Source organism: Habropoda laboriosa, unplaced genomic scaffold (assembly GCF_001263275.1).
Source record: "Habropoda laboriosa isolate 0110345459 unplaced genomic scaffold, ASM126327v1 scaffold1063, whole genome shotgun sequence".
NCBI lineage: Eukaryota > Metazoa > Arthropoda > Insecta > Hymenoptera > Apidae > Habropoda > Habropoda laboriosa.
In genome coordinates this window covers 120,966-146,733 of record NW_017101167.1, presented here as the reverse complement: position 1 = coordinate 146,733, position 25,768 = coordinate 120,966, and the positions used below count along the sequence as shown (strand labels likewise).

General features: G+C 31.2%; 3 protein-coding genes across 5 annotated transcripts in view; 1 reads left to right on the top strand and 2 right to left on the bottom strand.

Moving 5' to 3' along the window:
- The window catches only part of LOC108578050 (tetratricopeptide repeat protein 30A), a 3,759-nt gene extending 1,390 nt beyond the window's left edge, over positions 1 to 2,369 (bottom strand). Inside the window, exons 1-6 of the mRNA XM_017941304.1 lie at positions 2,304 to 2,369; positions 2,031 to 2,096; positions 1,608 to 1,946; positions 1,397 to 1,532; positions 1,149 to 1,313; positions 807 to 1,075 (exon numbers count right to left, since the gene is read on the bottom strand). Coding sequence (XP_017796793.1) covers positions 807 to 1,075; positions 1,149 to 1,313; positions 1,397 to 1,532; positions 1,608 to 1,946; positions 2,031 to 2,096; positions 2,304 to 2,369 — 1,041 coding nt within the window. The remainder of the gene's footprint in view (positions 1 to 806; positions 1,076 to 1,148; positions 1,314 to 1,396; positions 1,533 to 1,607; positions 1,947 to 2,030; positions 2,097 to 2,303) is intronic.
- Positions 2,370 to 3,188: 819 nt separating this feature from the next.
- On the top strand, positions 3,189 to 22,684 carry LOC108578047 (egl nine homolog 1). 3 transcript variants are annotated; one of them, XM_017941302.1, is made up of 5 exons: positions 3,189 to 3,788; positions 4,068 to 4,768; positions 18,621 to 18,740; positions 20,954 to 21,164; positions 22,226 to 22,684. In XM_017941302.1, exons 1-5 carry the CDS (start codon positions 3,392 to 3,394, stop codon positions 22,231 to 22,233), a joined length of 1,437 nt encoding a protein of 478 aa, XP_017796791.1. In that variant the 5' UTR covers positions 3,189 to 3,391; the 3' UTR covers positions 22,234 to 22,684. The 3 variants fall into 3 exon arrangements, with proteins under 3 accessions (XP_017796791.1, XP_017796790.1, XP_017796789.1); XM_017941301.1 differs by lacking the exon at positions 22,226 to 22,684 and adding an exon at positions 21,394 to 21,987; XM_017941300.1 differs by lacking the exon at positions 22,226 to 22,684 and adding an exon at positions 21,391 to 21,987.
- Positions 22,685 to 22,884: 200 nt separating this feature from the next.
- On the bottom strand, positions 22,885 to 25,703 carry LOC108578054 (DNA polymerase epsilon subunit 2). Its single transcript, XM_017941309.1, has 5 exons — positions 25,673 to 25,703; positions 24,664 to 24,742; positions 24,047 to 24,590; positions 23,270 to 23,953; positions 22,885 to 23,160 (listed from the first exon to the last, which is right to left on the bottom strand). The coding sequence occupies exons 2-5, from the start codon at positions 24,729 to 24,731 to the stop codon at positions 22,885 to 22,887; spliced, it is 1,572 nt and encodes a 523-aa protein (XP_017796798.1). The 5' UTR covers positions 24,732 to 24,742; positions 25,673 to 25,703.
- Positions 25,704 to 25,768: the final 65 nt, after the last annotated feature.

Here is a 25,768-nt window from a genome sequence, read left to right as displayed (position 1 = left end):
GGTAAGCTCTGTTCATGTCGATAATGTGGCAGAGGTTTTGCAAAAAGGGGAACGTGTATGGTGTAAAGTTATTTCTGTGGGAGATGATGGTAAAATAGGACTTTCTATGAAATATGTAAATCAGGGAAGTGGTACTGATTTAGATCCAAATGGGGTGCAGTTACAAAGAGATACACAGAAGAAAAAAACTATAGAAAAATATGAACGTAAAGCTATACACCTAGAAGCAATTCTTAACACTACATGTACAAAATGTGGGACTGCTGGTCATTTATCTAAAGACTGTTTTATGAGTCCTGATGGAAAAAAATATGAATTAATACCAGAAATTGAAGATGAAATTACAGTTCAGACACAAATGGAGACAAGCAAGAAAGAGAAAAAACATAAACAAAAGAAATTAAAAAAGAAAAAGAAAGCCAAAAAATTGAAAGAAGGTACAGACAATAGTGATTCTGGTGAAAAAGAAGTAGTTAAAAAGAAAAAGAAAAAATATTCTAAAGACCAAAAAAAGGCAAAAAAGAAGTATGATAGTTCTAATGATGAAAGCTCCAGTGGAAGTTTTTCTAGTCATGATGTTAAAGCTCATAAAAGAAAGCATTCAGAAAGTTCGGAAAAACGTACAAAGAAATGTAAACATTCAAAAAGTAAACATGCAGATGAATAAACCATTATATAACTTTAGAATTCAAAACTAATTTGAATGTTAATTTTATAATTTTTAAAATCGTTAAAATATCTTTAAATGTTCTTTGAGGTACTATTCACAACACATATAATACTCCAATAATAAAGATCATACTTACTGATGTTAAATATTTATAAGTCAAATGTACATTTTCAGCAAGAACATCAGCCGCTAAATCATAATATTGATATTTGCAATATAATAGTAATAAATTTGCGAAAGTTTCAGGTGGAAATGGATTTTGTTGTAGTAAAAACTGAAGTTTCTCAAATCCTTCACTTGGCTTTATATCCATATTTATTAAAGCTTGATTATGCAAAGTAACAGCATCCAATTCTTCTTCAGACCTGGGAGGCATATCTGTTAATGCTTCTTTTGCTGCTTCATCTAGAAATGGCAAATGAGGATTATAAAATACTAAATGTATTATAGAAAACTAAAATTTGTAGTATATAATTACAATTTTGTAATTGATATTCTATGGCTGCTTTCAAGTTAAATGCTTCTGTCAAAGCTGTTTCATGAAGTGTCAATGTATTTCCAACACTGCGTACTTCAATACCTTCTGTTGTCATGCCCACTCCTAATTCTGGATGTTCCCTTATTCCTTGTTCAATAATATCAGCTAACATAACACATTGATATAAAAATTGTACTAAATTAATTCAACTTATAAGGCTTAATACTTAATAATAATATAACTTTTACCAATATGTTTTAATGATGCAGCATATTCTTTTAATTTGAAGTAACAAAGTGCAACATTATATGATAAATGTGGCTTAAAACCTGCAATTTGCAATGCATTTGCAAATTTTTTTAAAGCTTGTTCATATTGCTCTTCCTACAAAAGAGAAAAGAATAAGTCAGATAATGTTTTTATATGAGAATCCTTACATTTCTTTTATACTTTTGATACCTTATATAACAGACACCCTAAATTAATTTCTGTATCAACATCATCTGTTGGACATTGATCAACAAGATTTTTTGCAGCAACAATATCTTCTTGTCCATACTTTATTGCTGCCTGTAGCTTTTTTACTTTAAATTCTAAATTGCTTTGATTAATAATACTGGAACATATTGTCCAAGCCTCTTGGTACATACATGCTTGATGTAAAGATTGAGCATGATATAATTTATATATACATTCATCTGGACATAATTGAACTAATTTTTCATAACATTGTGCAGAAGCTATAAAATCTTGCGTATAAAAATAACAGTGAGCAAGGAGAGACAAACAAGGTCTGGACTGTAAAGTAATTTATCAAATATGTATAATGCATGAAACTATTTATTTATAAAGAAATTAATATTTCAATGCAATCATACATACAGTGGGGTAAAAGTCTAAAAGTGCAGTTAAAACTTTTATTGTTTCTGCATATCGTTGTTCCTTTATCTGCAAAATAAAATTTTGTGTTGTATTTATTTAATTAACATCCACAAAATTATCATTGGAAACTATAATTTTATTTTACTATATGCACACAATTTAAGCATTAATAGTAATAATTGAAAACATTCAAAAGTAGTTATACAATTTTTTTATTTTTGGAAATTAAATAATAACATAATAGAATGCATCTCATATAAATGTGTATTCTACCATTGAATAAATAGTTTTTGTATATTCTCCATCTTTAATATGCACATTTTGTATGAAAGTACTCATTGTCTTAGAATAACTTTTTTTTTATTCACAAAATCTAAACAATTGTCTACACTATGAAGTTTTAACTACTTAACTGTCTAACATACACACAGTATGTAATGTTTTGATATAAACGTGGATATCGTAACTATGGAAACAATTGCTTTTCCGTACAAAAAAAAAAAAACTAAATTTTATATCTTTATTGCTATTTTAATAACCAAAATACAGAAAATATATTAGAAATAAAACTCCAGTGCAGAATACATAAATATATCAAAAAGTAATGTGTATAATAAATAAATATATACAAATTTGCTGTTTTTAATACGTTTTATGATATATACAGAGCTTGTATTACATTGCAATACTTATTACTTTATTTACACTTGTTTATTTCAGATAAATGTGTTGAATTATTGTGTATTCGCTTGTTTGCAGCTAGAACGCAGCGTAAAATTACATCAATAACTGTGTCTACATTTATTTATATTTAAATCAGTTCACTTTATGTACCGAATAATATATTTTTCTTTGAAATATTTTTACACCGACGTATTGTATAACATCATAAAAACCGTTTCAAGATGAAACTCACAATGACCATTTTTTTAAATTGTAAAATGTAACTCATTATGTTCTTGATTGCAAAAACGTGGCTATAAAGTGGCGCTCTCTCATGGACAGTGAACGGGCAAGACAGTAAATGCAAATCTAACTTTTAAATGAATTTTCAAAGAAAGAAGTCGATGCAGTGTGGTACGATATATTGATGCATGACTATATGCATGCGCAACTACGTACACGCGTAGTAAGAACAAACGGACATTAAGGATCGGTGTTTTGATCACCGTTTCGCCAATAGCTGTTTTGTAGATTCGATACATGTACATATGTAGTATGTAAAGCAAGCGCAATCGTACGTATAAGCACTGCGGACTCCTGATAGCGCGGTAGTACCGTACGCAAATTGAGTGCGTGTGTGACTTCCCTCGTTGGAGAAATGTCGTCGGCACTCGTGGCCGCGAAATAAACGACGAAACATGTCCGGACCGATAGTCAGTCGTGCGCAGACACCCGGCGGTGATGTTCAAATAGGTGCAACTGTGGGCTGTGTAGTTTGTAATAGGACTGACAAGCTGTTAAGGTGTTCGAGATGCAAGGCCGTCTTCTATTGCACCAAAGAACACCAGAGGCGGGATTGGAAACGTCATAAAGAATTTTGTGCGACTCATTCCGTGCAATCGATCGTATCAGATACAGTTTCAACCGCTAATCAAAATTCCACTCTGCAATCTGCCAAGAAGGATTCTTCCCTTAGGAACTGCCAGATTTCAACTGTACCAGTGGTTTCTAACCTAAGCAAGAAGTCAGTGTTGGAAACAACGCGAGAATCGAACGCTGCTCCAGAAGTGCATCATAACACAAAACACCTTGGAGGTACATAAAATTTCATTTTATTTTCATCTCATTCCTTGTGAAACATTTTGCTATCAGGATTGTGTACATGTAAAAATTTAATATGGAGTTAATATCTCCTTCTACAAAGAGATTCATTAAGTGATAGCTTATTCTTCGCTTAGTGTTTTATTATACATATTCTACTAGTAAACTGTATGTAGCACCTTATAAAATTAATGTGGTAGCATCATCTCTTTACTTCTTATTTGTTTTGCCTACTTTGATTAAACATTATTTGTGTGATTATATTGTTTGCAGGAATTAGCAAACAGACAGAAAAAGGAAAGGGACAATTAGAACATAAAGAAAGCCAAAATCCTAAGAGGAAATCAAATAGTACTAAGACAAAAGGTACTCGTACCAGCAGAGTTGATGGATGGACTTCTCCAATAACGTATGAAGGAAGTTCTGAAGACACAATCCTATGTGCTGAAACAGAATCATTGAATCCTGCCCTAGAAACCTCAAGAATTCTTGATAACCTAGAAGACAATGAATTAGATATGCCTATACAACATCATAACGGTATGAAGAATTTCCCAGAGGTTCGTTTGACTTGTGAAGAAGAACTTCTACCACCTTTTCTCCATAAAAATAAAAATAATCGTGAAGAAATAATAGATGATATAAGCAAAGATGTGATTAAAGACATGGATGAATATGGTATGTGTGTGGTAGACAATTTTCTAGGAGCAGAGAAAGGTTTTGCAGTGTTAAACGAAGTTTTAAATATGTACAGTGCTGGATTATTTATGGATGGACAGTTGGTTTCTAATAAAGCAGGTGCAAAAGACATAAAGACTATACGTGGTGATAAAATAACGTGGCTAGATGGAAAAGAAAAACAATGTCAGAATATTGGAATGCTCATATCCCAAGTAGATGCCGTCATTATGAGGGCAAATAAGATGTGTAACAATGGGAAAATGGGAAACTACACAATCAATGGAAGAACAAAGGTAAGCACAAACACATTGTTACTAATGTACTATATTTGATACATAACTGAATTTTCGTGATATCAAAGACAACAACATGTGACAAGCACATGTTAGCATTATACTTCATTTATACTTTGTAGCAAATCAGTTTTGTTACAATTTATGTTTACACTAGTTACATGATAAAGGGGCATTTCTAAGTTTATTAATTAAATATGTATTAATGTCTATTAGTAAATATAAACGTTTTTCTAAATTTGCATACATTAAAGTTTATACTTCACTTTTATATTTTTTTTCTTTTTTTAGTATATAAGAGAATATTAATTTTGTGTAATAACAAAGCTTTGAAAGCAGTGACAGTATTTCATTGAACAAATTTTTATTTTTTATTTATTGTAAATTATAAGTTAGCTTAGCGTTTAACGATTATGCGTAAAATATTAATTTTTCGGACGCACAATCAAATAACCAATAATTAATTTAAAATAAGTTTTGGCAAGAAAATTGTTCTTTCTTACATACAACTCGTGATATCAAATATCAGGTGTAAAATTAGAACGCCAAATTCAAATGAGCACGTCAAATTTTAAATTGCATTAGGGGAAGTGTAATTACGTACATTTTCATTAATTAAATACTCCGACATTTTAATAGATTAAACAAATTACACATATCGTTCTTTATTCAATTTCATTACATACTATCGTAATTTGTGCAATTAGAAATCACGGTACTTTTTGTTAAATAGTTATACGTTTATTTCATTATTGTAGAAAGCTAACAATATTGCTTCTGTGCGTACAAAAACAGGTACATTTAAAAGATTACGTTTTTTATGTATTTAAGTAATTATATTAAATCTCTACCAAATCTGAATTCTCAAACTCTTATCGGTGTCAGGTAACAAGTTATATCGAAAGTTCTTATTAATTTCGAACAAATGTCAAACTAAATTTCTTCTATATTACCGTAATACTATCCTTCTATTACTGCGAAAAACGAATTATGCAAGAGCAATGGAAAAGTAGTTTCTTGTGTGTGTAAAAAAAATACAGATGTCAATTATCCATACGATCAACCAGGAAAAAAGATCTCGTTTTCCATGATGCTTGTAGTCGAATTAGTCATTGAGATGCTGGCCTGCCACGTTTCTTGATTTGTCATAGAACTTCTATGAACTATATCCGTTATGCGCGTGTCTCTCTATCGGTGAAAAAGTAGATCTCTTGTGCGCTGTGAGCATCAATGTTTAATCTTGTAGGCGGTTGAGTGTAAGGAGAGGGGAGAAGCGATGGTAGGCAGAGAAGGTCAGGATCCCGAAATTGCAACGATCTTTCGGCTAGCCCGCGCGCCAAACGGGCAAAACGAAACGAGAGTGGGAATTCACGAAGTGCAGTCGGTCACGTACGCCGTATGGCTGGCTCGCTCTGCGTTATCTCTTTCTCCTTGTCTTTCACCAACTCTCCCTTTCGTCTCTTCTTATGCCAGAAAGCGGACAGCGTGTAATAAGTGCTCTTCCCGATTACACGTTCCGTCTCTCGTAAACAGAATCTGGATTGTGTGCGGATTAGTGAAACTGGGCGGTGTCAAAAATGCTAAGAAAACGATGGTCAGTTGTGGCTGACAAGTGTAACTTTCGAAAATATGTTATTCGTATCATGCTATGTTTCATTTAAACGTTTGATCATGTGTACATACTGTCGTTTGTTGAACAGAGCATATAAGCAAGTTGTTTTGACGTAAACAAAGCGGAACAGTGGAACTGATCTTTTTTCAGAATCATTAAATCAGGAGATTTTGAGGTTATCTCTAGTTACTTCTTTTCCTAGTGAAATTAAACGATTTTACAGATTAATTTTGGAGTGTCTTTTGACGATATATTTACTATTGTTTTGTCTGTATAATAGCGGTTTTCACTCTTATTTAATAATCTTCTGCAATGTGTAGATATACTGCGTAATATTGTAAGTATCACTGTTTTCAACTGTCTTACCGTTATGTGCATGCTAATTTCATAATGGGTTATTTGAAATTATCTATTATGACCTCGTTTAGTAAGTTTAGAATTTGTTAATAAACTCAATCTATATATTTCCGTTAAAAAAGATAGATAAGTATAACAGAGAAACGAAAAAAAAAAGTGGAAAAGAAATGTGAAGGTGACCTTAAGATTGTTACAACTTATGTCTGAAACAAGTTCAATTCCACTATCGTGATTGATTTGCCTTCCAGACTAAACAATTTTTTCATCTTTTCAGTAATCAAAGAAACAACGGAACGTATATTTTAAAACTGGATATCGCTTAGTTCTGTTACTGCTTCCATTTATAGCTCACGAGAAAATATTCGGTACACTTCGAATTCTTGTTGCGCCAAATTCACCGTCTAATTGGAGCGCCCAATTAACATCATGTTCACGCAACATCGTTTTGTTAAAAATTTCTTCGCGCCTCTTTTACATAAATTTTCTCTTTTTGTATCTGAACTCTAGAAAACACGTGTTTCTCTTGATTTATGCATCGTACCTTTTTAGTAAACAAATTTGAAATGAATTGAAATTGCAAATCCGATAAAACGAGAGATCAGACGAAAAAGGGGATGTTTGATTGTTTATTCGACGCTGTTGCTTTCGAAAATGCATTGGTTATGTTATTTTCTCTGTATGAAACTTATAGTTCGTGAGAAAACATTCGGTACACCCAGAATTTTAAATTGTATTCTGTTGAACTGCTATCGTCTAATTGGTATGCAGTATTATGCCTCAGGATTTTTCGCTTCCATACTGAATGAAACATGATGTGATACGAATGTTGGCGGTTGAATGTATTCTTGAGACATGTTTACTCGTGTTAAACTCTGCCTCATCGATAATAAATCTACAGTATTGGAATAAATTTGTTCAGCGTAAAAAAATGTATTTTTTTCGAGCATATAGTACGAGCCAATTATCAAGATTTCATCATTTTGACAAGAAAACTGGACGTTTTGCAAATCAAAACATTTCGCATAGAATATTGTCGTTAGGTAATTACGTATAGTACAAATTACCCAAAGTTATGTAATAAAAGTTAAAACTAATAAGCCGTCATTAATATCTGGTTATTAATATCTAAATTTGTTTTATACGAAAAGATCAACCTTCAACAGAATATGGGCATCGATACAAACTAATATCTCCTTTTATTTAATATTTAATAAAAATGAAAATTCTTTATGTTTTATAATCACGGATCATAAAATTACAAATTAAATAAATACATTTCCTCTATGAATAAAAAGAAAAAAAAAAACGGAACAATATTACATAAAATAAGTAATGTAAATAAAAAATCCTTCCATCAGCGCTTTAAATATTAAGTAAATGACAGCAACAATATTTACTTTTTTTCATTTAAGTTAATAGTGAGATTTTCGCGGCATAAATGTTTGATACCTGTTTTGACAATTACGACGAACACGTTTGCGTCAGGCTGTCATTTTCCATGAAATCCTTACAAACGGCTGGCTGTATCTCACTCTTTAACCTTCGTGAAGGTGAAAGAATCGATGAGGTACGATGTGTATATATACAATATATACACAATTATTCACTTATGTATGCACACACACACACATACACATGCATTTGTGCATATAGTTAGATGGTGAGAGCGTGCCAATCGTGTCTGGGAAAACGATTTAATTCGTCTCCGCAACAACGTTTACGCTAGGTTATTTACCGATACGTGTTGACTTTTCGGTTGATTCTACAGATTGCTCCTGTGCTTACTGCGCTGCACTTAGGAATTTTTTTTTATATTAGTAAATTTGTCTGCTCGTTTCATGGAAACCGAGAATTTTTTCATTGAATGACTTGTGCATTGGTAATGCGACAGTTAAGGGATGGAAGAAACACGAACGCGTAAATATTTTTAATAGTGTCAGTGATCGTCGTATGTTTTTAAATAATTATTTAACAAAAATTCGATACTTGTGAATTTTTCTTTATGGTATACGATCATTCTAGTCTACAAACTAAGTCTAGAAACTAATTAGTTACTTTACGTTCTAGTAAATAAAATTAGTGTAACTAATAATATACAGAATTGTTTCGTAACTGATAGTCTAACCGTGAAGGGGGCGATTCTACGTGAAAAAATAAATGGAAAATATCGAATGAAATTTTTTCATAAGAAGCTTAATTCTTGAGAGGATTAAATTTAAAAATTTGTCGAGTGCGCGTGCAACTATCTCTCGGATTTATGTTGAACACCCTGTATATAATATGAATATAACGATATACATATAAGCGGCAATTAAAACGTTAGTGCTGCTAATAATCGAAGAATATTATGAATACATTTGGATGCAATTTTTTGTGGTCTGTAGCGTAGCCTACTTAAATTTTAATATACCGGGTGATTTATTTAACTTGACAACTTGAAATTACTCGAAAACTATTAGCTGTACGAAAAAATGTATGAAGCACTAGGTGAATGATTTTAAGGGGGACATACGTTACGATAATGTTTTTTTCTACATTATTTACATATAAAGTTTTGAAGGTTACCTTGTTGCTTTTTAATGTAACACCAAAAAACTTTTTTTAAAATTTCTTTACGGAAATTATAAGAATATCACAAACTAAGTAAATAAGTAATTAAGGCATAATAGGTTGAATCATTTATAGATCTAAAATCAGGTGAATCATCCTGTATATAGTACATCTGATGAACATTTTCAAATTGTATTTCACATTCGATAAAATTTTATATATATATATGATTGCAACCAGTGAAACTTTTTAAAATGGAGTAATGCTACGAACATACTATATATTGAAGGATAATAATCTTTCGTTCTTTGGTATTAACATTTTCTCATATCGATGCAAAGTAGAAATACTACGTGTATATCGAATAGTTGTAAGTAAATGATTAAATGGAAATATACGAATTCCATTACCGCAGACTTACTTTATTATTCTTAATAAATTATGGATTATCTCCTAGAAATTTTAAAACGATTAACCTAAAAATTCCAGTTCTCGATCGTAGTAAAACGCATTTCTGCATTTCAGTCTTCGTTATCTACAAACAACATCTACCTTTTAAAAATAAGGATAAAAATACATTTCTTGGAAATAGAATTTCGAATATTTGCACGCGTTTTCCTGCTAAAGATTGTTTTAGCTGGAAAGCACAATAAATGCAACTGCTGATAATAGTGTAGCAACTTGAAAATACAATTACGAAATGCGTGAAAATTTTTGCTCTTTACAAATATAAATAACTAGATATATTTTTACGCGCGAGATAAATTTAAGTTTAAACTCTGAAAATCGTTTTCGCGAAGAAAATTAAACGACGGTCTGTACACATTTCGCGCATCGCGTGAAAATGTATTAGGTGTGAAAAATTAATTCGGCGCCTTTGTTCACAGAAAGTCCTGACGACTTTTATCGGCTCAACGCCGCCGTGTTCCTCCAGAGAGGGAATTTGTTGTCTCTGATAAATGCAGAAAAAAAAAGTTCATCCAAAATAATTATTTCGAACGGTGAAATTCTGTTCGATTTTTTTGCAAAATGATAAATACACTCTTTGCAAAATGATAAATACGAAGTTTCGCGAGGAATTTCAGAATCGTCGAATTTGTAAACGCGTTAAAATGCAGTGTACAAAATTACACGCGTTTCAAACGCGGAACAATTACGATCGTCTTGCATGTAACAATTGTGCAGCCTTTATTGGTGGTGACTCACGACGCGAGCATTAATTTTTCAGATTTGAAGTTTAACAAACGCGTGTTTTGTCTGGTGGTTCTATGAAACGCATAACAGACGACCGGTTTTCCCCTAGATACATCATGTAACGCTTATCGTTTCGTTTAAAACAATACACTTGTTTTCCCCCACGTCTTTTAGTTCACTGTATTGGTTACCATTGATTGGTTGCACGGAATATTAGTCGGTATGTTGCAGCAAGATTAGTTCTGATGAACTGAGCTTTGAAATAATTCTTGGACGTTGTTCAAACGCTAAAAATCGGATTATGACGTATCTCTGTATATTGCGAGTAGCATAAACGTAGAATAGCATTTACGTTATCCACTTTGCTCGTTTCATTTAGTATATACCTGCGAAGTAAACAAAAAAAAAATGATCGTGATGTTTGATACCATTGAGAATTTATGCGATAAGTTTCTTAGGAAATTAGTACAGCTCAACGACAAAATGCATGTATTTTACGTATAATTAGAAGTCTAATATACCAAATGCATTTCAAATTGGCAGATATAGTACAGACGTATTTATTTTTTAAACTGACCGTTTTTCGCGTACAAATATACAGGGTGGACCACGTGAAACAGGCCACCTAGTTATCTTCTCTAGCTATGGTGGTACGTGAAAATTTTTTATACGGTGGAAGAATAAGATGCGAGAAAAATATCTTTGTAAATGTCATTTTTCTTTGGTTTTCAAGATCACCTATGTTTAAACATACATAGTAATATAATCTTGAACTTTAAAATTTTTAATTAAATGTGAAACCTTTCATTTTTAGCCATTTATTCCGTCAGAAAAATTTTTTCACCATCTTGTTCATCCTTTGAAGCCATTTAAACGTTAAAAATTTTCTCGTACCACCATAAACTAAAGAAAATAATTAGATGGTTTGTTTTGCGTGGTTCACCCTGTATACATTTCGAATTTGCAATCGTCAGAACGTAGGAATGTACGATTTTAAAATAACGCACCTCTGCTTATTCTTGAGAAAATCCTTCGAATAAAACAGAATTGATATTTGTACTGATTTCATGAAAAGAGAAAAAATATATAGATCAATCTGGATGATTAATTTGCATCCGTTTAAAGAAGCAAACATAACGGAAGGGCAACGATTCTTTTCATTATTCGTTCGTTTTTCCCTGTTATATTTTTAGGTGTATAAATATTGCGTTATAGGTCAATAGGATTGAAGAGAGGACGTTTTCACTGACTAATCTACAAGAAATATGAACTACGTCATTCATAATACTGCTTTGGCAGATTTATTTGAAGCGATCGATCGTCCATACTTCCGCAATCCAGACCAGAGACAAACATAGCTATCGGGGATAAATTTAAAAGAAGTTTTCTCTACCATTCTCGTTTCTTCAATTTCCACGAAAGCCGAAAAAGGAACAGAAATAACGAGTTAGCCCAAGTTTTACATCCAAGACGATGAAACGTTTAAGTCAACTTTCGAAATGATATAAACATTCAATGTTATTTATTTTATCTTCGTACACATGTATAAAAAGTACTGACTCATTGATACAAATGAAAATGAATATCTCAGAATTTTTCGAAAGAGATTTTTTACGTCGAGCCTCTGATCGATCACACGAAAGTGGCAATTTTTCGTCCTCTTAAACTGGCATTGAACAATGGAACAACAATCGCACAGTCGTTCAACTTTCTGTTAAATTTAACGCGATAATATTAATTTCGCAGTACAGAAATGCAATAGAAAATGTACTTCTACACCGTAATATTAATTTCGCAATTATATTCATATCAAATTGTCTCCGTCCACACATATTTCACTCGACCGTTCGTAATTCGCGCTAAAGATTGTTGGCGCTATCGCGATAACGTATACTTTTGGCAAGTTACGTTTTTTATCTGAAGAACGTGACGAACTGCACGTAAAACGTAGGATATCGAGCATTTTGTCTTGGTATTGCATTTTATCCGTATCGTATCAGCTGGTGTGCTTGTCAATAAATTCAATTATCTTCGAAGATAACGAGGTTGTGGGGGAAAAAGTAGATTAAAAAAAAAGAACGGGTAGACGTGCGCCTTTAAAGGTGTACACGTCTATCTGGATCGGTATAATTGCAGTCATTGAATTAACCGTGTTTATAATTCACATGTTGTAGAAAAGAATGACGTGTTTTATGCTTAGTCTATTCGAAGAATTTCTGTCGTCGAACAAGACGATACCGATCGTGGAAGATAATAGTGAACTGATTACACAAATGTTTCTGCATTGATCTAACATTAGAACAAAACGATGTACTCGAACGACACGGCTCAGTATCAATTGTTCGTCTCTCAAGGTAAATCCAATGGTGCACCGTAGTTATTGAAGACTATCGATATCAATATTGAATGTGTTCAAATCGAAGAAGAACCCTTTCTCTCAGGAAGAACTGTTTCTGTTCGAATCGTATTAGTGGTTGAAAGCTTCTCTTCATTGTCGAATAGTTTTACCTATCTGTCTCGTTTACACGTTTTAGTTTGCACAGTGAAATGCATTCGTCGTTCTACATCGTTGTTGCAGAACAAGTGGCATGAATGTTTTACTTAGGTATGAAATGCTGCAGACGCGTTCAGCGAGCATCAAATTTTTCTCACCTTGTGAGAAACTTTTTGAAAATTGGGGAAAAAATGTATGTGTGACTTTGAAGATTCGTTTTGTAGTTTGCACTGACGAATTTTTTTAGAGAAAATATTATGTTTACAAAATTTCGTTTACATCGTGTTATTCCTGGTGAAGAAGCAGGCAGAATTCATATTTAACATTTTTATTTACGTCAATTCGTTTTCGAGATTTCTAATTGATAGTCGTCCGGCCCTCAAGTTTGGAAGGTGATTTCATCCCCTAAATATGAATATTAACAGCTTAGTTGAATTAGAGCGTGCATTTTCTTCGAATTCGTGATAAAATTTGAAGAAAGAAATTCATGATTGTATATATTTAAATGTTTAACAAGTTCTATTATTCATGAATGGTTATCAGTGTCTTGTTTGTCATAATTTCTAATACATACTTTACCCCTTACCGTATAATAACGAGTCAGACTCAGATTTTGGTCAAGATCTGATAGAAACAGTTACATCAGTAACAAAAGTGAACTTTAATTTCAATTTTCGATTTAATTTGTAAAACTAAAGATTGCCAAATTTAATTAATCTAGAATACATCAGCTTTTCTTACTTAATATAGTACTGAAACAGTAAATAGCCGACGCTTAGAAGCAGTGTCAGGAAAATAAATCATACGTCAAGGGGTTAACCCCTTAACCTACAACAACGTGTTAAACTCGTGGCAGAGATTCTGGTGAAGAAGTGACAAAAATAGTTGCATTAGTAAGAAAAATTCATTGCAATCCTAACTTTCGTTTTAATTTGTAACACTGATGATTACTAAATGTAATTAATCTGTAACAGATTAGCTTTTGTTTCCTGATACAGTACTAAAATATAAAATGGCTGACGCTTAGATGCATAGTCAGAAAAGAAATCATACGTTAAGGGGTTAATAACGTCTTGTATATTTTTTAGTGTAATATTGTAAAGATTTTACTGGATCATTTAGAATAAGTATCATAGTTAAAAGAAACTCTCGACGTGTGTAAATTTGTATTGTATATAGGTTAAAACTGGAAATAAATCTTTGCAAATTTCCTCGAAATTGCTGGGATTAGTTAAAAGAAGAATGAAATATTTACCTCTGTTACCTTGTTATACTTCAGATAAATTTCTTACACTCCGTAATATGCAGGGTGTGCCATGTAAAATAGGCCATTTAAAATAGGCCATTTAATTATTTTCTCCAGTTATGACGGTACGAGAAAATTTTTATACGTAATTTAAATGATTTCGTAATGATACGTAATTTAAAATTATTAGAGTCCATATTATTATGAATATTTAAATGCTTGCTACAACGTACAGTAGAAAAAAGATATAGGTATACATTCATGTAAAAATCTTGAGAAAAAAGAAAACAGAAAAAATGGCATTTATAAAAAATTCTTCCATCTTGGTCCCATGGAATAATTTAAATTACACATAACAATATTCTCGTATCACCATAGCTAGAGAAGATAATTAAGTGGCCTGTTTTACGTCGCCCACCCTGTACATCACATTCCAAATAAATGATTCATTAATTACTTCAGTTAACACGCTCCGAATAATAATATGTTTTTTTCATTTTCTTCAACATTCGTATCCTCTAATAATCGCATTGCTGGAAATTTAGTCGTCGTAAAAATACTCGAAACGTGAAAGATTGTTTTCAACAAAGAAAGTATTAGCTATGTATTTAAAATATGATAAGTCTTTTCACTTCAAGAAGATTTCACGAATTTTCTGAGTAATGATGGACACAACAGTATTTCCGGATTACAAAACGAGGAGAAAAAATTCACGTGGCGTGTGTTGTTCCGTGGGTTATATGAAAGTACACACACCTACACGAATGTAATGCCAAGGTTAACACGCTATTTGTGTCAAGGCTAAGAAACGATTTGTATGCCCTCCCTATAGAGACTATCGCAGCCCTTTTTGTGCACGTGCTCGCATTCACGGACCTCTGACTGCTCCGCTATTTAAAGTTTCATTGATACGTCTGGCTGTGGCAATATTCTGTTCACAGTAATATTTTAGAGCCTCCATATCGTTTTTCCTCGTATTTAAACTCCGAAATTGGCGCTTTTATTCATTCTACAAACACGAATGTCACAGTGTCATTTACTCCTTTTTTGGATTCGTTCTTGTTTTTCACTTGCAGTATTATAGACGTGTTTTAAGTTGGATCTGTAATAAGTTTTTAATATTGGTCAATGCATTTCTTACGGATATTTGAATTTTATAAAAGTCTACGTTTCGATTAAACGACGGGTCGAATATATGAGTACTAATATACAGGGTGTTTCATGAAATTTGTTACAAACCACAAGAAACTTGATTTTTGGTTTTTAAACTTCATCGTATGAAGGGACCTTTTATAGTATGCGAGCAAAGAAAAATCTAGTGTTACTCCAAGCGTGGGGAATGGAGGGTAACTTCAATTTTTTTAATGGAATGTCGGGTAAAATTTATATATTTACATAGTTCTTAAAAAAACAAGTAACTTTTGTTTGAAACGTTTTTCAAAATTGTGCACGTATCAAAAGTTACAACGGTTTGAATTGTCTGTGGTGTTGATATGTGATGTATGCAAGACAATTAAAAGCATTATAACTTCTGGTACGTGCAAAATTTTGAGAAACGCTTCAAACAAAAGTTACTTAGTTTAGTAAGGAGTGTGTAAATATATTAAAATATCCTAAGTGTTCCAAAATATTAGATTTTTAAATAACTCTCCTTCGGTAAATGTCAGAGACTAAAGTAGGAGATAGAATTAAATCTTGTAATGGAAAGTTTTCTCCTTTTTCTTTTGTCTTTGTGCACTATTAAAATATTTTGTTAATTAGTTTTGTAGAAATTGAAACTTCGAAAGTATTTTTACTTTATACAATCTTGGTTTCAAAAAGTATCAACATTGTGCAAATAGCATCTAACTTTTCATCTTACTGCTGTAAGAAAATGTATGTAAACCACTTGAAAATGTACGTACAGTGTTGAATGAGAAATGAGTAACGTTACTTCTTTAGAGGTGTTTTTCTTACAATCGTGTCATTTTGCCTGACAAATATTCCTGAACAAAAAATGTTGCAAACTTTAATACGGCTATTAACAGGAAACAATATCATTCGCAAAACTATCAAACTGAATCCTTGTTTTTAGGCACACATTTACATAAATACATGCAACTTGTGAATCACACGATTTACCCGTTACAAGAAAGGAGAATTTTATTTCGATTTCATGCTAAGTCGGTCGTTGTCTTATACGGTTGCACTCACTATCTATATAGGTTGTCGACACCACCATATATATACAATTTATCGTGGTTATAAAAATCGTAGGAAATTGTTATCAGAGTGTCACATAATTATTCTTATAACTCAATTAACTTTCAAATACCAGAAGACAGTGGGATAAAAGATCTGTCGTTCATTTCATAGTAATGATAGCAATTAGCAACTCTGTTTTTCATCAGAATTTTTTATTTAGTACCAAAAACTTGTAAATTTATTGCTTTCTAGATCGTACCTTGAATTTTATAAATACCGATGTAAATTTTAATAAAATGAAAATATCGATGTAATTATGTACTAAAATCTGGTCAATTTTTGTTTATCTATAAAATGAAAAATCACAAATCATTATTAATTCTTTTTCGTGTTTCTTTGTACACCTAGTCAAATATTCTTTATAAATCGTTCATATTTTTTCTAAATTTTTTCAACGTAAAATCACTAAATGAATCTTTCCAACACACTTGTTTCAATCATTTTTAACATAATCGTTACAAAAGTTGTTTTACTAAAACAATGGATAAAGAAAAAAATTGTTAACAGAGAAGTAAAAGTTGCTGTATGAAGAAAACTAGTCTTTTCTATCTAAACAGTACGAAGCACGAGATAACGAAATAACATGTGAAGAACGAAAACGTGTGCTAGTAAGTTCATGTAACTTTGGTCTCGTTGAAAACAAAGAAACTGAAATAGGAAGTCTGTCGTTGCTTTCCGTTATGTGTTGTTCATCAAAAGTTAGAAACGTGCTCGATGTTTTATTCACAATGACGTACTGTATATAATATTCTGAGTACGTTTCAGTAAAGTTAACACATACGTACATATCAAATTTCGAGCCATATTTGCCGTTATATTTCGGGTAACACGAAATAGCTGCAATTACCATTTAGACTTCAATATTAATAATTGTAGTTTCATTATTAATAAATGTTTGGTATCTGTACATTTCATCCATATTAAATGTAAAATATAAGAAGTAGGAACAAATAAATAATTTTAAAATTGTTGAATTATTGCAAAATAATCGATTTTTAAAATGTGTTATTTAAAAGTGTATCTGTCGATAAGAAATTTCATCCGGAATACACATTCTTCTTATAGAAAATGATCGCAGACACAGATTAAAATTAGTAAAGTATTATTATATCATTTCAATTACTATATTTCTGTGTTATCAATGATGTCTGGTTAATCAATACAGATTAAAGTTCTGAAAGTATTATACTATTGTATTTTTACTGAAATATTTTTGAAAATGGTAACCTTATCGGTTGAAAATATTTGACGACTGTTATCGTAATTAAATTCTAAGCTCAAGATGTGCCAGAAATATAAACAGAATTGTCTAATTTTCAAATTGATACGGTCTAGCGCCAATTTATCCACGTTTGTTTTAGGCATTTGATAATTATCAACAGAAACGAATTTTCTATAAAAAAAAAAAGTGATTCAAAGTCATTGATAATATCACATGAACTCGAGAAGAACACATTCGAAGTTTTATAAATATCCTGTTGTCTATTTAATTTCTGATAATACAAAATTATTAGTCGTGACATTGTATTCTTGCCACCTTGCGTTTCCGAGATCAGTTATTCTTGCTATTTTCCTTCTTAATTTCAAAAAATTATTATTTAATTTAAAATTATTAATTAATTTATGTTCACAGAAATGTATGTATTATGTAGTATATGTTAGGGAATTGGGGAATTTTATATTATCAATATAAATTCAATTTTTCAAATAAACTTTGAAATTAACTTCAATTTCAAATTGAATTTACATTATTAATCTAGAATTAATAATTTAAATTCAGTCTTTTATATAAACTTCAAAATTAACTTCAATTTCAAATTGACTTGACATTAATAATTTAAATTGACAATCTTTTTATTAATAATTTAAAATAATTCATGTAAAACTAAGATAGGAAGGCAGAATTGTCTCCCATACGTGGTTATAAAAGACTATTTCTTGCTACACGATCATCGTATCTTTCCGCCTTTAAAAAAAAAACGCACACACAGTAGCTTCACGTATATATTTGCTGATCGATTTCTCTCAGAACATGATTCAGAGAACGCGTCAGGTTAACATTCTAGGTGATTGTTCGATAGCCATCCATATAAGCACTTGTCCGCAAGGACACTCAGTTTCCTCGGTTAACGTAATGCGGCGCATTCTTTTTCAGGCGATGGTGGCTTGTTACCCTGGTTACGGTTCGCATTACGTGAAACACGTGGACAACCCTAATCGAGATGGACGGTGCATTACCGCTATATACTATCTTAACCGAGATTGGGATATCAAGGTAAGGATCGATTTAATCATCCTATTTCAGTATTCCATTATTTTCCACATCAGTATTTTTCAAATTTTTCTAATCCACCGTAAAAGATGCATCGATTACATCTTCGATGCAATATAATCATATTGATACCATTGAATATTTCTTTCTTATAATTCAACGATATTAAAGCACATTAATATAAGCACTACAAAGTCACATGAAGCTAGAAATGAGGAAAAGAGCATTTCGTAATATTGCAACGTGAAAATCATGGTTATGTATTCTTGTCAATGAGAAGTACTATACATAAATTATTAAATTCGTCATGACAATCATTTTTGTATGGCACGAAAAACGTAAAGTTTCTTATTCGAAAATTATACGTGTCACCTTCATTATTCGAAAGTTCTTGAAAATTTAAATAACCGATATATCGAAGACTTACAAAAATTAATATACCTTTTTCCTTTTCTATTCTTTTATGGACATATTTACTGTTTAAGGGAAAACACTGGTTAGTCGTGATATGAATATTTTATGTATTTTGATTATTTCGATTCTTTGTATTAATTTCACGGTTCATCGATAGATTGCAATTTACAGTTTAAGAAAATAGAAATTGTTCCAGTAACACTGGTAAATGATTTTTACAGAATACTTAAATTTTTCTTTTGTGTTGTATTTACAAAGAGTATGCCACGGTCCACGATGATTGAAATAAAAGAAACGCGCGTTAAAAATGAATTTCCCTCGAGGTAAGAGACAGTTTACTAGGTCATCTCTTCGAACGATGTTTTATGAAATTTCCCCTCATTTGGATGATTTCGTGAAATACGTAATACTTCCAAAAATTTCTACTTTCGATTAGTCACAGATAGCTAAACAGGTGGAAAAAATGAAGTTTAACAGTCAAGGCCATTTTGTATTCTGCCGTTCAGATGATATAACTTCCTGTCTTTTTAACATTTTTGTAACATTTTAAACTTTCGTTGTAATTTATGTACATTAAATTGAACGTCTGTTGTTCACCTTAATTTGTAGATTGCCCTTGAAGATACAAATTCTTACAGTGTCATAAATTTATTAAACTTCAAATTTATGCCACTACTAATTTTAAATTATTTATTTTAAAATATACCATGCATGAATGAATAAAACTATGACGCATCATTAGCGCCACGTTATAAATTGCAGGATTAATTTTTAAAATATTTCTCATTTGCAAGATACGTGCTAATTAGAAAATAATAAATTTAACACATATCGTAATTGAACATAAAATGCGAATTTAAATGATTTCAAATTAAGAACGAGAATAAAATATCAATTAATAACGTAGATTTGTATTATTTTTATGTTCAGTATATTCATATCGTAAAATACATTATTGTAAAGTAACAGTGTGTCAAGTATCGCGACCGATACTCGTTTTCATGGTTTCTTTGTTGTGGCTTATTGACTCTGCCACGCGTGACCATGAAATGTGTGAGTTTTAAATGTAAGGACATTCTGGGAAAGGGCAAGTAACAGAGCACGAAGGGCATCCAGAGCCTACGTGAGCTGCCTCATGTAATGCTTTTTCATCTCGCACATACATGGCAGTTTTGTGTTGAGCAATGTTTACGTTGACCTACACGAAAAATAGGGGCTGTTTAAACACGTGCTGCCTTGAAAAGTCTAAAAGCACCAGACGTAAAATATCACGCACGATATTGTGCGTCTGTTACTTGTACTCGTGCATAAACATATATACTTTTCCGGACGAAACGTGCAATAAATTTGACGAATTTGCGTAAAACCGTCACATTTATTCACTTTTTTCTTAAACAAGTTTAAGACTGAGAAAAATTTTTCATTTTAAATGCTTTCAAATTTAGCTGTATCGAGAACTTGGAAGCACTTTTTCTTTTATAGTTATTCAAATTTTTACTAATTAAATTTATTTAAATTAAAATTTTTACTTTTCAAGTTGAATTTTAATTGAAGCCATGGAAAATGATTATTACTGAATTCATTGTTATAGTATTACTAAATATCAAAGAAATTGTTGGCGGATAATAAAAATGGAACATTAAGCATAAAAATTATTCATAATTATCTTGGATTTTTTTGTTGCAATAAGATTTGTATCAAATGTAATATTTTCAATGATCAGAGAGTAATTAAATATTGTTGTTTCAGGTGGAGATTTGCAGTGGCTTATGATAATTTATGCTCAATTTTGGTGTTTACAGAAAAACGGCGGCCTCTTGAGGATATTTCCAGAAGGTTGGCGCGATCAAGTGGCGGATATCGAACCTCTCTTCGACAGAATACTGTTCTTTTGGTCCGACAGAAGAAATCCACACGAGGTACAGCCAGCATACAAAACCAGATATGCAATCACTCTGTGGTACTTCGATGCCGACGAAAGGAATGAAGCTTGCCGAAGATATCAAAGAGAACGTGGGTATAATATAAAAAAAAAAAAAAAAAAAAAAAAAAAATTATTTATTTGCACCAAAGGTATTAACAATGTTATTAATATGTATAACTTATCTGGTAAACTGCATGAAGAATGTTATTTCAATTTTATAGTTATAGATCATTTAAGCAGTAAATTATGTAAAGTATTTGACAAGAAACTTTGGCTGTTTTGAACTAATCAGTTGACTTAATAATGTGATTTCAGTAGCATTACACACGAAGAAAGAGAATTCGTGAGACATGGAGTCTAAAGGACCGTTACACCGTCCGTTGACTGAAATTGTAACTCAACTAGCTAAACTTATACACCTGTACATAGTTACACGAAAAAAGCACTAGTACATAAACTATTATGTATTATTCTGTATTATGATGTAGTCGAGATTGCAGGAGGTACGGATGTTGGAGTATATAAAGATTTAAGGATGTGCAATAGATGTAAGCGCGTTCTTCTTTTTTTATATGGCGGCACTGTAATATATTTCGATGAGTAAGTGCGCGTAGCTCTTACAATTCACAATTATACATATTAATTATTAATCTCCGTTTTTTCTAACACTCTAACGCTCACACACTCTAATCGAACGTTTGAGAAATAAAAGTTTAACATTCGCTTGCCACAATTGAAGATTTGTTCGTTATATCGACACGATACTTAGCTTCCAATATTTGGAGCACTAACAAAAATTCTTGTAGCACTCGCAATTTATATACGATTGCTGAAATTATATAGTGTACAGAGAGGACGAGAGTGCATATATATGTGTGTTAGGATGAGAGTGAATGTTTTTGTGTGATAGAGAAAGAGAACGATTAAAATAATAAAAATAATGTTTCTATCGTAAAATTTGCTGAAAAAAGTTGTCTTATTAAATTTACATAAATAAATTTGTTCCCTTTAACTTCTGTACAGCTGGTATCGCGAATCTTACTGTCACGATTTATTATTACATCTCTCATATGTTATGCGTTGTTCTAAAAAGTTATAATCCTTATACTAATATTTGATTAAACGGCCAGTAATTGACTTATGCTTCCAGCGCAGTGAATTGAAATATGCCGGGGCCCAGTCTGTACCTGTAATATTGTTATGTACATTGCGAAGAGGTAGAAACACATGTGTTTAATATTGTATGTATCTATTTATATAAATCGATAAGAAAAAAAAGGAAAAAAAAAAGAACGAAATAAACGCGTACTTCCTGTGTCCCACATAGAAAGTCTGATATACAGCTTTGTTCGTCAATCTGAGAGAGAAGTAAAAAGAGTGTTGAATTTTACTGAGATGTATTATGTTGATAATATTAAACATATTCGATCATAAGAATATCATTAGTAAATTATTCTTCGATTCTATTTCGTTGTATCATTGGACATGAAGGACCAACAAATTGCCCAGTATCCTCAACGAGTGATTAAGTTATTTTCAATGATCGAACTTAATTTAATATGCTTTTATTTTAGTAATGAAAATTGTTGTGGATTAAATTATAAACTGAAGGCGCATTTTTTGAAGTATTGTAAAATTGATGAGAATTGTGATGTGAAAATAAATATTGTATAAAATTGGCATGTAATTGTTCATAGCAAAGTGAAAGTTTTTTAAATAGGTATTGAATTTCCTGAACAAAAAAATCCTTACTGTAGTACCTTATTTACCATTATTTAATTTATTTTTAACTTCAAATACAATTAATGATCAAACATCATCCATATCTTTAGGAATAGCACAATGTTCGATTAAATCTAGTGCTGGAACGTATACTTTAAACGAATGATCGTTCTTTGGAAATAATCCAGGGTTGATAATATGACAATTAGAGTACGTGGTCTCATAGGCCTCATATTTGTCTGCGGATACAATGAGGTCCGGAGTAGGATATAACTGTAACGCGTGATCGTAATTCCAATATGTAGGAATGATCGATAGACTTAAAGGGGTCAAATGTGATTGGCAGATAATTGATTTAGCATACTGAAATATTAAACACTAAATTAACGCATTTTATATGAATATAATTTAACATAAAATAATGAACTTCTAAGAAATATACACAAATAAACAATAACATAATAAAGCTTACATGATCATAGATATTTCCTGTTTGTGGAAATAGAAGTGTATTTCTACACATTTTCGATAAAATATCTTCTCTGAATACTACAATCTCTTTTGTACAATACTGAATTCTACATGGATTGGTGGCAAATATCGCTCCAGGTATATTCTTTTTAAAATATTCTGTCAGATGCTTTGGAAGTGGTGATCTTGGTAAAATTTTTGGTGCTCCTACATCATCTGATGCAGGAACAAAAATAAATTTAGAAGTTTCTTTTATATTTGAATATTGCATTATGATATCAGTAAGATCTTTTAGTCCCTCTTTTAATTTCTGTGTGCTAGATATATTTGTCGGAAAACTTAAAAACCGCCCGCACAATACAAAAGCAATAGGTGGATATTCTGAATATCCCTCTAACATAGTTTTGAATTTATGTAAAGTAGTTAAATCATCTAACCACATATCGGACACAAAGACAATCATTCCATCTTTGTTAGTTTCTTCATGAGATTTTAGTTTTTCTGAATATTTTAAGGAAAGATTGTGTGAACCACCGAATGTATTGGTATTGCCAAAATCTGAGCGTGCATTATTAGATGATTCTGCTGGTGGAAAACCTAAATCCTCCACATGTAAAATGCCATCTCTATACTCTCCACTAGCTATTACTATAGAAGCTTCCATAATTAAGCCATCCTGAAAATTGTGTACAGACCAAACACTAAGGAAAACAGTACTTGTATTCTACATCTAAAAATAATGTGTAGAGTTATTATTTTTGATGTACTAAAAGGATATTGCTCCTTGTAGATCAACTTTTATGGTTCCTCCTGTGTCCTCCAAATAATATTGTCCCTCTGTTAATTGTGTTAAAAGACCCATTACATAAACAGTTCCTTTTTTGCTTTCACTTAGTAAATATTCAATTGGTACTAATTCGATCCAATCTGTTTTCTTTTCACCAAGTTTAGGTGGAGTGAATAATTCGTGTCTCAAAGTTCTATACCAAAGTAAATTAAATCGGTCCTTAAAAATTGCAGATTTATATTCTGCTTCAGGATACACATCTGATATTACAGTTGTCAAAACATATTTTTTTTTGGACAAGTCATATTTAACTTTTGGTACATCAAATACATCAATAACATTTATGACAGTTTCTGTATTTTTCAGTGTATCAGGTCTTATCTGTTCTTGTATTGCTGATTTTAGATTTTCAACTGTTACATGCGGATCACTTAAATTTTGAGTTAAAACTTGTTCCACTATTCGTGTAAGCCAAATTTCACGTTCATCTTGTTCTACATTTAAAAGTTCTTTAGCAAGTGAAATACTGAGTTTCCTAGACAAGAAAAAATTTATTTTCATTTTTACATTAGATTAAATTTACAATCAAATATTATAAATTTATATACCTTGAAAGCACAAGTCCATATAAAGAAAATGTACTTTGTACTGTTTTTACGAATTTTTCATCAGCCATAATTATAATTATACAAGCAAATATTTATATACATTAGGTGTTACAGCAAAAATAAATATTTCTTTTAATCTTAAACTGTCAGTGATATCGTATAATTAACAACAAATAAAAAAATATACATATATATTAATTTTATATCTTAACATTAACAGACGTATGTCAAGAATATTGTAACAAAGATTTCCCGCCTTTCTCGTACAATATATATATGTAAATGATTTGCGTTGTCCTAAAATCATCTGAAAGTGCCATTTGTGAAAGTTTATTGTTTTTATTCTGATTATATAGCTACATAATTGTATTATAATAAACAACTGACGAATAAAACTACGAAATTAAATACCACAAAATAAAACTGATAGAAGATTCAAGTATATTATATAAAATATGGTTATCCAATCAATTTGAACATCTATATATATCTAGGTCCTAGGTAGTACCATAGTTATGCATCATTATCATAATCTCTAGTTCTTAAGGAAGTTTATGTTTTTTCAGATAATTCCGTGCTGATAATAAACATTGTGAGTAACTATTGAAGCATACCATATAGTTTATAATTCATCTAATTTTGGTTGCATTACTTTCTGAACAGCGGTTTATTTTATTATAGTTAACCTAAATTGTATTTGATATACAACATAAATCAACGGATATTTTGGTATTCCATACGCTTACCAAATACAAATACTTTGAGAATGGGGAATCACATTCTATGGATTTTTACTGCTGGTTTTATTGGTGTTCATATCAGTTGGTTTATGTTCCGAAACAAGTATGTTCCGGAATCACGCAGGCATAAACATCCTTTTGAACGGTTGTATGATTATGTAATAAAGAAAACCAATGAATAAATTATTATTATTGTGTTCAATTGTGTTAGGATTGATTATTTATGTATTAGGTGTGAAAACAATTTTCACTTATTTTAGTGCAAGTATGTAAGTATATATATATACGTATAACAATACAAATATAAGATTTTAAATAACTTGTGTGGAATAAATGAATGTTAGGGTAAGTCTCTTAACCTAAAA